General features: G+C 41.5%; 1 protein-coding gene across 1 annotated transcript in view; it reads right to left on the bottom strand.

Annotated features, from left to right (window-relative positions):
* Positions 1-12690, bottom strand: part of MIER3 (MIER family member 3) — a 33753-nt gene extending 21063 nt beyond the window's left edge. Inside the window, exons 1-3 of the mRNA XM_053907349.1 lie at positions 12602-12690; positions 11131-11155; positions 7955-8100 (exon numbers count right to left, since the gene is read on the bottom strand). Coding sequence (XP_053763324.1) covers positions 7955-8100; positions 11131-11155; positions 12602-12610 — 180 coding nt within the window. The 5' untranslated portion in view covers positions 12611-12690. The remainder of the gene's footprint in view (positions 1-7954; positions 8101-11130; positions 11156-12601) is intronic.
* Between the last annotated feature and the right edge of the window lie 1495 nt (positions 12691-14185).

Here is a 14185-nt window from a genome sequence, read left to right as displayed (position 1 = left end):
TGGCACCCTCTTCCCCCAACTAATCCATCAGAAAATAAGGAGTGTATTTCCTTTTTAAAAATATCTTAATTCAACTACTAAAGTGTATAGAACTATTTATAATTATTCAAATATATAAACACAAAACAACGTATCTTTAGACTAATTTTTTCAATATTGTAAAGATGTTTATGCCCATCTATTAAGAGATTCATTAAGCTTGCTTATGGGTTTAGTTTTCTTTTTAAGGCAAAATGCCTAAGTCATGATGCAAAAAGCATGAAATGCTAAAGCAGAGTATGTAAAATATATCCTCAGCATATCACAAAGTGAGCTGAGAGAAGCCAGTGATGATTCTAGAAAGCCACTGATTGCCCACCAGGCCCCACAGGGAATTCAGGCTCTGGGGGTGCCCAAGAACCTGACCTTCACCTTTATAGGTCTACTAGAACTTACATTTTTCACTGTGCCTTATTAAAACAGATTCAAGCGAAATGAATTTGGAATAAGGTTTAGGACAGAATGCTACTTTGTAAATTTGCTGTAGGAGACATGTGCCTTTTGCAGTGACCATACCAATCATGTCACTCATGAAATCCTTTCAGCTTGGGATTGAAATCAGTTAAAAAGCTGCTTTGGTAGCATGGAGTCAGCACAAATTGAGTTGGATGGTCAGGATGGACAGAAGTTCACCCATGCCATGAGGAAACCTCGTGAATTATTCTTCTCCTGAATCAGTGAACAGAACCCCTCAAATGTGCCCAGAATCAGATTTAGAGTCTCCTTAGCCCTGCTCCTTGCAGACTCCATGCAGCCTATTCCCTTTGGCTCATATTGGTTTTAAGAGGAGACTAGGTTGCAGCCTTTGCAAACCACCTGTCATCAGTATTTCTCCAAAACCTCAGAAGTTTCAGATTCTCTCCGTGACCTGAGGAGATGTCAATTTTCACTCATCATACACAGGCAGGTCCACTTTTCCATCAATACAGAATTTACTGCATTCTAGATACTGTGCAGAGGCTACTAGCTATGGATAGAGAAAAGAAAATTTATAGAAAAATCCCTGCTCTCAATGACTGTAGTCCTGATGGAAGAAACTGGTAAGTTAACAACTATAATACAATGTGTTGGCTGCATTAATCAATTCTGGAAATAGCACTATACACTGTTGAGTACAGAGAAGGGAAGAACTACACTCTGGGAATAATGGCATTTCCTCATGGGAATACATGAGGTTAGGGAGGTACCACATAGGATGGAAAGACTGAGCTAAGTCTTGAAAGATGAAGAGGGATTTGACAGATGAGGGCTGTATACTAGGGACTCATGGTATATCATAAGAAACACTGACTGAACAGTTACTGTGTGCCAGTAGGCCAGTGTGCCAAGTGCTGGTATGAAAACAGGTCTTGCCCTTCTACAGTTTACAGTCAGTGCAAAGGGGGGGGGGGGGGGGGCGCAGAGATAGTGACAATGCACAAATACAGAATTGCCAATTATGATGAATGCAGTGAAATAAACAGGGTCCTGAAATACAGAATAATGTAGAGAATCTACTTTCACCAGGTCAAAGGAAAGACAGTGTCCTTTACTCCCAGGACAGTGGGAAGTAAATGGAGACTTAAAAAAAAAAAAGGCAGGTGGGGAGTGCCATGACTTCATTTCTTCTTCAATGCTGGGCAGCTACATAAAGAAAAGTGTGAGAAGATGGAGAGGTAAGAAAAAAACAGGGAGACCACCTAAGAGCCTCACACTGGATTAAGGTAGTGATACAGACATGGAGAGAAGTAAATAGATGATATACATTCGGAGGTGGAATCAAATGAGTTCCGGGATGTGAGAGTGAAAGGGGGAGAGAAGGAGGATTCCCCAGATTTCTATTTGAGCAACTGCCTGCATGGTGATAACTTTTACTGAGATAGAAAGGACTGAAGGAAAGGTTTGTGAAGGAAAAAAATTAAGAGTCCTGCAGAAGACACAAGTTAAATTTGAGAGGACTATGAAACATCTAAGCAAAAGAGTCAACTTGGCCAGGAGCCTGGTGCTCAGAGGATCAAGCTGGGCTAAAGATATAAATCTGGCATTTATTAGCATCTAGATGATATTTAAAGCCACAGAAGTTGAGAGGGTAGACAGAAAAGAGAAAGGAATATATAGTTTATTAGAAGAACTTTCAGATATATTACCCTAAAGGCAATGGGACACATCTAAAAAATTTTAAACAAAATATGCATTTTGAAAGTAACATTCTGGGGGGAGTCCAAGAATGAGAACCTCAACTAAGGAAGGGAATTATCTGAGTGAAATTAAGAAAAAAGAATCTGTTTCTTGGCCTACATGATAAAGTGAATGTAAGTGACAGTGAAGTCTACATGAACTGCCCGTTTCTGGCCCAAAAAGGCTAAATACTTATAGCACCATTATGAAACAGAAACATCAGACAAATGAACTTGAGGGTGGAGGGTAGGATGGTAAATGATAATTCAAGGCAAAAGTTGAAGCAGTGGGCCTGAATGAGATCATCCAGAAAGGCCATACAGAGTGCGAAGACAAAATCTAGAGGCCTGGGGAATGCCATTAGTTAAAACATGGGCAAAGGAAGAAAAGCCCATAAATACAACAGAGGGAGATACTGGAGAGCAGAACTAGGTGAAAGCAGAATTACGTAAGTTAAGGAAGAAACAACTATGGAGAGACCAGAGATAGTCACTTAAGTCAAATATCAAAGAGAAATCAACTGAGATATAGAGAGACATGAATTCTCTGTACCTATAAATCAGGAATTATTGGTGACCCTACAGACTATTGGGAGAAACAAAGTTGAGGACTGAATAGAGGGGGGAAAAGTACATACACTATAAAAAAAGAATCACTAAAGATAACACAGGTTAAAAAGAATTTCTTCTAGGGCTCCTGGGTGACTTAGTCTGTTAAGTGTCTGACTTGATTTTGGCTCTGGCCACGATCTCACCATGAGATTGAGCCCTGCATCAGGATCTGTGCTGACAGCATGGAGCCTGCTTGGGATTCTCTCTCCCACTCTCTCTCTCTGCCCCTCCCTCACACAGTCTCACTCACTTTCATTCTCAAAAAACATGAACATGAAAAAAAATTTTAATAAAGCATTTAAAAAAAAGTTCTTCCAAATGTAGAAAACATATGAGTAGGACTTGCTATGCTGAAATAAAAAAAAAAAAATAAGTGGGAAGAACAGACTCAGAGCATGAGGGATAGAATTAAGAGTTAGCCTGGGATGTGGCATATACTCTACGGACAGTAAAGAAAGAAGAAAGAATGAGTACAAAAGTTATATTTGTATGTGTGGGGCAAACAGGAGATTCTAGGTAGTCATTCATGAAAACGCTACTTTCTCTATAAAAATAATTATGATCATCTGTTGAGAAAGAAGGTGGGTATCTTAGTGGAAACTTCACTAATACAGTCAAGGAATGGCACTCGTTACTAAAAGGGAGCTGATGTTAAAATACAGAAAAGGTGAATCTAATCTCTGAAGCACTTTACAAATGAAGTTTCTATTAGAGCCTATCAACATCTTAAAAGTCTGATCTAGCACCTTATTCCAGGTAGGAGGATTTTTCTCGGGTATTTTGTTGACCCTATTTAAATTTTAAGGAGCACATTGAGTCTACTCATACTTATAAGTGAACTGTTTTTTAATGCAAAGGTTTTATATCAGAAAGAACATAAAATTTAGAGGCAGAGGACTCAGTGTCATTACCATAGACAAATCACCTAAAATCCCTCACCTCCATTTCTTTATCTGTAAATAAAGAGTATCATAATTTCCTTGATCCTATGATACATAACTTCACATACCAGAAATCAGGATGCATTCCATTACCAACATATAGATTTCCCATAGTACTGTTCGTCCCTCCCCCATCTATATAATTTCTAAATCTATGGTACATTTCACAATCCACAAGGCCTCTTAACCAAGAAAATAATGCTTATACTCATCCAATCCATCTCATGGTGCTGCTAGATTGGTCAACAGAAATGGTCTAAGTGAAATGTAGATCACTTTTCATATAATACCAGTCTGATATCATAAAACATGCAGTATACACATAGCTTTTTTAAATAATTAAAAAAAAAAAACAACCCACAAAACAGGAAGGATCTATACCAGACTTTAAGTGGTAGAAAAGGTGATTTTCACTTTCTCATTTCACATTGAGTATCAAGGGGGGAATCTACATATTAATGTATAGAACTTTTCTAAAAGTGATGGCTCTAGACTATTAAAACCTTGGCAAAAATTAACACGAATAAATTAAAATATAGAAAGACATGATGTAAACCTTATATGTTCAAAGACATAAATGTAGTCACATAATGTATTCTCTACTTCTAAGTGCTACTATACAAAGTGGGTTTTTTTTTTTTGTCTCTTATTTTCCATAATATCTAATGTAACTAAAAATTTATAAGCACTGAAATACAGGTCATATTTACAGACTACAAGCTACTGAGTTTGTTTACTTTCAGAATAAAAATTTACTGTAATTTTTGTATTTTTTTAAAAAAGTTTATTTATTTTGAGAGGGAGTGCAAGCTAGAGCTGGTGAAGGGTAGAGAAAGCAGGGGGGAAGAATTCCAAGCAGGCACTACGTTGTCAGTGTGGAGCCTGATGTGGGGCTTGAACTCACGAACTGTGAGATCATAACCTGAACCAAAATCCAGAGTTGGATGCTTAACCAGCTGAGCCACCCAGGCGCCCCTTACTGTAATTTTTAAAAACAAACATTAACATCAAGCCCCTAAGACTGTGAACATGTAATAATAGCTAAAACAATGTTCCAATAATAAAAGACTAATAAAATACATTAAATGATATAGAAATAATTTTAAATTTCTTCTAAAAATAATCTTTACTCTTTACACTGGTATCTCTATCTACTGTTTCTTTTATTCATTTTCATGTTTCATTAAACATCAATAAAGAACAGGGACCACATTTACATAGTTATGCTTTACTACACATAAGAATTATAGTTCAGAGAAACTGGGCAGTCACTCACTCTTAGAAATAGCTCCTCTTGGGGCACCTGGGTGGCTCAGTTGGTTGGGCGTCTGACTTCAGGTCAGGTCATGATCTCACAGTTTGTGGGTTCGAGCCCCGAGTCAGGCTCTGTGCTGATGGCTCAGAGCCTGAAGCCTGCTTCAGTTCTGTCTCTGACTCTCTGCCCCTCCCTCACTCACGCAAACTCTCTCTCTCTAATATAAATAAAAACATTAAAAAAAATTAAAAAAAAAGAAATAGCTCCTCTTATCCATTGTTCAATGAGAGAAGATTAGGCTTCTAGATGGAGACACAGTTCTTTGGTCTTCACTAGAAGCTGTTTCAAGATCACCTGTATCAGGGCGCATGGGTGGCTCAGTCAGTTAAGTGTCTGACTTCAGTTGAGGTCATGATCTTGTGGTCTGTGGGCTTGAGTCCTGAATCGGGCTCAGTGCTGACAGCTCAGAGCCTGGAGCGTGCAATGGACTCTGTCTCACTCTCTCTCTCTACCCCTCCAGCACCTGTGTTCTGTCTCTCTCTCTCTCTCTCAAAAATAAACATTAAAAAAAGTTTTAATAAAAAAATAAATTAAAGATAACCTTTATCTTTCTGTCCCAATTTCTTTTTTTTTCTGTCCCAATTTCTAAGAATGTGATAGAATACCAAGAAGCCAAACTGTCCAAGTAGAAAGAAGTTGAAATATCTAAAGACCTATAATTTTTCTCAATCTACAAATTCAGTGACAGGTATCATTACAAAGCAAAAAAATTAATTACCAGTGTTTATTAAACAAAATGAAAATCACAGGAAAAGGACTAGGTATTTTTGTGAATAGCTCCGTAATTCTTTGCTGTTCATTATTTCTCCATATCTTCCCCAATGTCCTTTTAAAACCCACTAAACACAGATCAAAGCAGCTATTACTACAATCTCTAGAAGAATAAAACCTACAAATCTGAAAAACAAAATCTTAAGAGCCCATAAAAATCTCTACCAGATTACTCACACTCAAGTAGTAACTGAGTTGTCACATTAAACGAAATTTTAAATTCTTACTACTTTACTGACAAAAAGACTATTTGCATGTCTAAAATGCAGTCCAATTCATTTATACCATTTTCCTATGTCATGGTGTTAACTATGCTGTCTTCCCATGTTTAACAACACATAAACAAGGAAGACACATTACGAGACCACCTGAAACTTTTGCCACAGGCCCAAACCGGTGTCTTCACTTAAAACTGTACAAGAGAGAACTCTCTATTCTAACAAGCATTCCATGAACTTCCACATTAGGCTAAACACCATTTACTATACACATTCTTCCACAGCTCTCACTGCTTATTACCTCCATAGTTTTTTGGTCTTTGTTTTTTTTTTAATATTTACTTATTTTTGAGAGAGAGAGAGAGAGAGAGAGAGCGAGCACGGGAAGGGGAGGGGCAGAGACAGACAGGGAAACACAGAATCCTAAGCAGGCTCTGCACAGTCATCCAGAACCTGACATGGGGCTCAAACTCACAAACCACGAGATCATCACCTAAGTGGAAATCAAAAGTCAAATGCTTAACCAACTGAGCCACCCAGGCGCCTGTCTACCTCCATAGTTCTTAGCATATCATATTAAAATTCTTTATTCCCCTTTGTCACTCCACATTAAACTGTAAGCTGCTTGAGTTCAGGGACACTGTCAAATTGCTCATTTTTGCATTCCCAGAGCCTACCACAGTCCTGACTTAATGATAACAGTAGCTGAATTCTGTTATTCTAGACCCATTCATAAGAGGTAGGAAGAAACTGCCTGCAAAAAGCCAAGGCAGAGCTCGAGACTTCTGGGCACCTTTTTTTTAATCAAAAGGCAACATTTTATTATCACCCCTGAAAGGAGCAATATGCAAAACTTTTCTTCTTAAGTATTTCACAACCATTTTATCTTTATATTCCCAAATCTGTTTGGCTATAAGTTGGTGGGGGTTTAATGATTAAATCTAATAACAATTGAGGTGAATTACTCTGCCAAGTAAATGAACACGTTTAGAAATTTTCAGGTCCACCAGAGTAAGCCTAGGGTCAAGACCCTGAAGAATGCCTTCAGTTTCCCTGTATATTAATGCAAAGGGAGAAATGCAGTAAGAGCTCATCTCTGTCTCACAAAGATAGCAGAAGAGATTATTTAAGAAAGGGTCTTGTCTTCTTCAAGAAAAAGAAGTATGAAAATTCAAAGGATTATTATTATTCAATATTATTCCTGAAAGCATTTGTTATTCTGGTCTGATTAGAGATAAGGTTAACTTTTAGTAAGCATAATCCTATTTTTTTCAAGTGACCCCTATGGAGACCTCTCTCTGCAGTCCAGGTATAAATACTTGTTTAAAATCCAGTTCAGTTCAAATTATACTGATTTGGGATTTAAAGAGTTATAAACTACATTTATTCTTGCCAACTTTTAAAAAGATGACTAAAAAGGGTAGAAAAATGGGACATTATTACATTTAAAAATAGAATTAAAACTTTTTATCTTTCAATGTTCCTATAGTACTTCTCCCTGTATCTACTGCAGTGTTTAGTTAAACTCAAGTGTGACCCTAAGTAGAATAGTGTGGTATAATGCACTGGGCTGGGCTAGGACTCAGAACCAAGTTTAGAGCTGAAAGTTCTCTATATCCCAATATTCTCATCTGTGAGGTGACCAGATGTACGTATTTTACTGTGCTTCAAGAACTTAAAAACTAGATTAAGACATATAAAACAATTTTGAAAAATTAAATGAGAATTTACTCATTTATTAGACTTTCCCTCAAAATAATGAGAAAATCCGTGAAAATCTTTAAAAGTTAGGTCAAAAACAAGGATGCTGAACCTAATTTTATTTCAGATAGACTGTAAAATAATTTATAGTACAGTTTCAAAATCTTTATGTTATTAAGATATGAAAGTAAAATCCTTTACCTTTTCTAAGTCTTCAATTTCAGAACTGAAGTTTTTACCCTCATCCATCATTTCCTCTTCTTCAAGAGTTCTTTCATCATCATAGTCATGGACCAACATCTCAGCAGTGGGGTCAAAATCATGATCCTCAGAAGACAAAGACCCAACTGGAATGAAACAAACTACATCACTTTACACATTCACAATGCTACTTACAAAAGAAAATAATTTGTGTTCTTCTGCCAGTCCCTTTTAATGTTTATGGGTAAGGTTTATTAAATGCATTTACTATATACACTCAACAGGTTATAAAGACCATACAGTTCTGAAAAGATATCTAAATCAGCAAAAGAACAAGGCAGAGTAATTTAACAACACTTTAATAAGAAGTCTAGTCCATGAGAACACAACTTATAATAGTAGCAAAGTGATTTAAATGGAGCAGTCCTTAAAAAATGATCTAAGAGAAAAGCTGAACCTGTTTATCAGTTTAATACATTTGTCTAAAAGCAAAAGAAAAATGTTACAAGGACTATGAATGGAAGATTTCACAAGAAATCTATTAGACACTAAAGCTCAACACTTCAGGCAAAGAGAATATAAATTCTGCCTAATTATAACCCTCAAAGATACAAAACAATAGGAACAATAGAAATCTGGTTCCCAGAACAAATAAAAGTTTTTTTGAAGCAGCTATACAGCAAATCAATCTCTAAAACTACTGTCACTTTTCATGTCCACACTGTATTTCAAGCTCCCCAGCATTAACCAGACAGGCATTAAACTGTAAGAGCACACTTTTCTTTGGACTACTAATAATTAGTTTTTAAGGGTATGTGAAGGAAATAACAGAAAATCACATCTAAAAGTTTCTGGGAGATGTACCCAGTTGCAAGCTGTTTTGGCCAATTCATATTTGTTTATAAAATTGTAATGCTTTTTAATAGCAAATATGAAGTCAACAGGATACTCTTAAAACCAAGTTGAGAAATGAATAAGATCCGCAATCCCAAGAAAATGAAACCAAATTTATGAAAACTGGAATTTTCTCCATTTTACTCTCGTATCTAATTCAATCAGACCAGTGACTCTTAGAGCATAGAAGGAAAGAAGTACCACAATCTTTGGGTAGAGGAAAAGAGAAGTGGAAGGAAGCAGATTCAACATAAAAAGTTTGGTCTGTTTTTAGTCAAGCTATTTAACATTTTAAATTTCAAACATTTAAGGACAGTGTGAAATCATTACCAAAACTCTGAACAACACCAAAGATTTTTCACTATGAAAAAAAACCACAGACATAATTCAGTGATTTTGATTCTGAGTTTGAAGAACTGTAATCATCAGTTCTAAAAATAACACAATTTCTATGGCACTTAATTCTTTAGGAAGCTTACATTCATTATATGATGTTATGTTTTTAATGTTAAAAGATTATCTGTGCATTTTAAAACCTGTCGAAGTACAGATTTTAAGTACAGAGCTTAATTTTAAGCAGAAAGATGAATATTTATTAAAGAGCTCAAAAGCAGAACATCCACCATTACGAATTTTCTATTTTGAGGAATTCCTGGAAACCTGTGTAATATTACTAAGGTCAGGGATGAAATAGATGGTAACTTTTCCACCTCTTTCAGGCACAGCTCTGTCCTCTTTTGTAATCCCCATATCACTTGTCACAGCACTCTTTCTTCTTAAACTAGAAGGTATTCAATAAGGGCCAGAAAGCAAATGGCCTGAGGTCTACTCTAGGCTTTGTCCCTGGCTTGCTGAGGACCTGAGGCAAGTCATTTCAACTTTCTGGGCCGAGTCCAGTTTTTCATTTGTAAAATGCATAGTGCTGGCTTAGATGACCTCAAGAGTCTCTTCTAAGCTTTAAAATCTTTAAAATTGGGTAAATGATTAAAAACAGGTTATAAAAGTTTGTTTAAACACCAAAACTACACAATCTTCTTGCTATTTAGATTGCAACTTCTTAAAGGCAGACAGTGATGCAAAATGGAAAAATTCCATTATCATCCAGATGTTTGGCATCATGTATATAAATATTCCTTCCTGAAATCAGTTATGACAAAGAAATGCTTGTCTCAAAATTAGAAAAACTTTTTAAAACAATTTTTAAACGTAAAAACATAGATAGCTATTTTAAAAACAACCACAAATTTCTTCTACTCGGTGACCAATTGTTTTATACTTTCAATGATAATGAAGTGAGACCTTAAAAGACACCTAAATATTGTACAAAATAATACACAAGGAAACGGGCTCTTCACTCTAAGGCAACATGTTGTAAGGGAAGATTTCTGAACTTTTCCAGGCTCTATTAACTAGGTGACTCTCAATGGAGTTATTTAAAAGTCTTCTCAAGTGTAAAATAAGAGAGTTGGCGTAGTTCAGAGGTACTTTTCCTGGAGACTATTAGAGGAGAAAGAGGCAGCCAAAATGGGGCTGGAAAGGGGGTGAGAAATTAAACAAAGCTGTCCTCTCCCTGATGGGATTCAGGGGCTCCAAAAGCCCCAAAATGTATGCAATTATGCATATGTGCAGACTTCTGGAGACCATCTCTTGCTGTCATCATATCCTGACAGAAGTTTCTGATTCCAAAAAGGTTAAACACTGTACTAGATGATCTAGGGTCCTCTGACCTCAAAAATTCTGTATTAGCACTTTTCTGTGTCAAACTTGGAAATTCTATGTTTCTTTTAAGGTAGCTTTACCTAACTCTCATATTCCAATTTTAATAGAGCCCATAGACATTTCTCAATTATGAAAAATTTAGAAGAGAAAATAAGGGGAGATAGGGAGTCATGGTTAATAATCCATATAAGTAATCCCAAAGTTTCGACAAATTAAAGAGTCGGTTTCTCGGGGAAAAAATTATTATCTACACTAAATTGCAAAAGTTAGTGGAAAGTTGATTTGGGATTAACTGTTTTGGGCTTGGACAAAAAAAGACATGTGAAAATTAAAGACATAGTACTTAAAAAGAACACCTGTCAGTTAGCAGCTTTGTAACAAGTTATTTTTTCAACATGCAAGAAAAAAAAAGAGAAGTGTAACAGTTCCTTCCTCGAACAACTCAATTACCAAAGTGATGAAAAACTCGCAGGACAAATTTTTGTGGGAAAACCTGTAGCAATAGATCTGAGCCCCCCATTACCCTGTGGGAGCCACTGAAGAGGTAAGAAAATAGGACAAACCTGGGCTCGAACTTCCAAAAGAAGCCTAGGAGAGAGAAGAAAACGTGAGGTTAGATCGCGCAGCCCGGGGAAGAGGCAGCGCCGGCAACAGGGCGCAGAGGAGGCGGAGCCCAGCGCTCCTCCGCAGCTGCCAAAAGTACAAGACGTAGCTTCGCTCCAATCGCTCCCAGCCCCTTTCGGGCCCCTCTTGGCTGCCTCGCCTTCCTCCCGGAGTCCCCAGTGTGCAAACTCGCAGACCCGGGACGAAGCCCAGAGTCTAACAGGCAACTCCAAGCCCCCAAACCGTCCTTTGGAGCTCAGCAAGTTACAAAGCGAAGAAGCAAAACCCAGAGCCGTTGCCTCGCAGTCCCGTCTCCGACATCTCGGGGTCTCCCAAATCCCACCTGGCTCCCCACGGAACCAAACACCACCTCGCAAAGCAACACCGTTTCCTGGAAGGGAATCGCCCTCGGAGCACCTAGTCTACCCCCTGGGGCCCGGGAGCCCCAATTCTGAGGCTGTCCTCTAACCCGAGCGTAGGCCAGCTCGAAACAGGACACTCGCCCCCAAACCAAAGCGCAAGCCCCCCATTCTCTCTCCCAAAACTGGAAACGCGGCCCCTCAGTCCCAGAGATGCTAGTTCCCTCCAGGGTGTTTAGACCATCCATAGAGCCCCTCGCCCCAGCGAGCTCCAGTCCAAGGGGCTCCTGCTGCGCTACCCCCTCCCCCCAGCTCACCAGTCCCGGGGGACATGACCAGGGCAGGTTTGCTCGCCCTGCCTCCTTCCTCCAGGCCAGAAGAAAGTGGGGCTACCGAGAGCCCCAGGAAAAAACGTCGAGAGTCTTGGACAGCCACCTCACACCCAGGGGCTCCCGCACCTCCAGGGCTGCGGGGCGAGGAGTCCCGCTCGCCTCCCGCGAAGCCCCGCGGCCGCGCATCCCGCTTGCCTCCGAGCTCGGAGCAAAGTGGAGCGTGAGGTTCCTTGGCGCCGCAGCCCTGACCCGCTGGGCCGGGGGCACAGAGCACTCCTCCCGCAGGACAGTGGCGCAGCCCGCTCCCCGCTTTGCAATCCGGCCGCGGATGGGGAGGGGGGGGGGGGGCTCGGCCGGTTTCCACCCACTCTGGCCCTAGAAAGCGGCGCCGAGGCTCCGGCGGCCCGCGTCAGCTGCCTGGGGGGGCACGGCACGGCGCTGTCCCCAGGCCAGGGCTCGCTGCCGCCGGTCGCCACCTCCCGTCCGGCCCCGTCGCCCGGCCGGGTCGGGGCCGGAGCCGCCGCGGCCTAGTCCCGGAGGGAGACCGCTCCCGCGCCCGCTCCCGCCCCCCGGCCGGCCCCGCCACGGCCCGTTGCCGCCCCGTGGCCCCCGCACCGCCGCGCCGCCCCCACGTTGGGCCGGGGGAAGGGCCCCGGATCCCCCAGGCCGTCTCCGGGGCCGCGGGGGACCGCCGGGCGCCCGCGCTAGCCCGGCCGCTCCTGCCCGGTTTCCCTGCTCACCTCCGCCATATTGGTACCTTTAGGGCGAACGAGCAGCGCCGAGCCCAGTCCCCGGATGGGGCGCCTGAGCCAATCGCAGCCGCCGCCGCCGCCGCCGCGGTCCGCCCGGCACCCGCCCGGCGGCGGAGGCGGCTCGGCCCCTTATAGGGCAGGGCGGCCCGCGACGCCCCCGGCCCGCTCGCACGCCCACCCCGCCCGGCGCCGCCCGGCGCCCCACGCCGCACCCCGCGCTTGCTGCGGACGGGCCGCTACACACCCGCGCTCGCCCGCCCTCCCCTTCTTGGTCGGAGTAAAGTTCCTGCCGAATTGTAGGCAAGTGGGGGACGGATGGAAACTCGGGCGTGGGACAGACCCACGTCCAGGCAGCCGAGGCCGAAGAGCTGGCCGGGGCAGCGGAGAATCGACCGACTGACCGACACTCTAGTCCGGTACGACGTTGGGGGAGGCCGGCAGGAGACGTGGAGGGACAACTCGACAGACTTCCCTAAGTAAAAAGAAAGAAGGTGACCGATGGAGTAGACTGATGGACACGAGAAAACCCCGGGAAATGGGAGAAGTGACTGATGGACGGCAGGGTCAGTCCAGAATGGGAGGCGGCGACCGGGCACCTTGCGGTTTTCCCGAAGAGACCTGAGAAATGGGGGATACAGGTCAACATGCACTGGCTCGTGGAGTGGACGATGGAAGTGATCGTTTGCCAGACAGGCTTTGGAAGGTAGTGACAATAACAGAACAGGCAAAAGATCAAAAAGGCAAAGAATGATGAGTAGACTTGCACAATTCAGAGAAGACACTCAAAATATAAACTGTGCACGTACCCCAAAAAATTAGATCTTAAGAGGTTTTGAGTCACCAAATAGTCCAGGGCACACACTTGATAGAACAGTGGAAAAGCGAAAATAGTAGAATCAAGGCCCTGAGTCGGGTCTCAAAAATTCTACCTCCATCCCAGAAAGCCAAACATTTGCTTAAAATGAAAACTAGGTCAAAAAGAAAACTAGTCCTGTGGGCAAGTGGATGGATGGAGAAGGGAGGACAAGGCTTAACAGATACACATACTCCTGCACGTGCCTTCCTCTTCATTGGAAGAGGTAAATCTAACTCCTGGCAGATTCATATCCACCTGAACAACTTTAAGCAAAGTACACAGAAATATTCATTAACAGTTCATGGGTAGCCCACAGAGGTAAATCCTGCAAGCTTCAAGCCATCATGCCAAGTTGCCTTGGCACACCATTGTCTTAAAGCAGGAAGCAAGAAAGAACAATACATATGGAAAAGAAAGTTTAGAATGTGGAAGAGAAAATTTTGGCACATCCATGGGGAAGTCAGATATAAATACAATCAAAAGTATGGCAGGACACCCACAGAGAGACATGCACAGGAGAGTGATCTCAGACATAGAGCTCTTCTCCCAGTTGTTGCTAAAACATGTAGTATTAAATGATAGAGTTGAGGTTTTTGCTAAGAAATTGAGAGCCTTTTTTGAATTCTAAAACTTGCCATACTTTTAGTCCAAACATGACAGGTTTGCTTTTATGCTGGGATCACCTTTGATTCTCCCCTCCAAGAGAATACACGGAC

Source organism: Panthera pardus, unplaced genomic scaffold (genome assembly GCF_024362965.1).
Source record: "Panthera pardus isolate Hobbes unplaced genomic scaffold, ASM2436296v1 HiC_scaffold_2, whole genome shotgun sequence".
Lineage (NCBI taxonomy): Eukaryota > Metazoa > Chordata > Mammalia > Carnivora > Felidae > Panthera > Panthera pardus.
The sequence above is the reverse complement of the archived record's forward strand: the minus strand, read 5'-3'. Positions and strand labels throughout refer to the sequence as shown.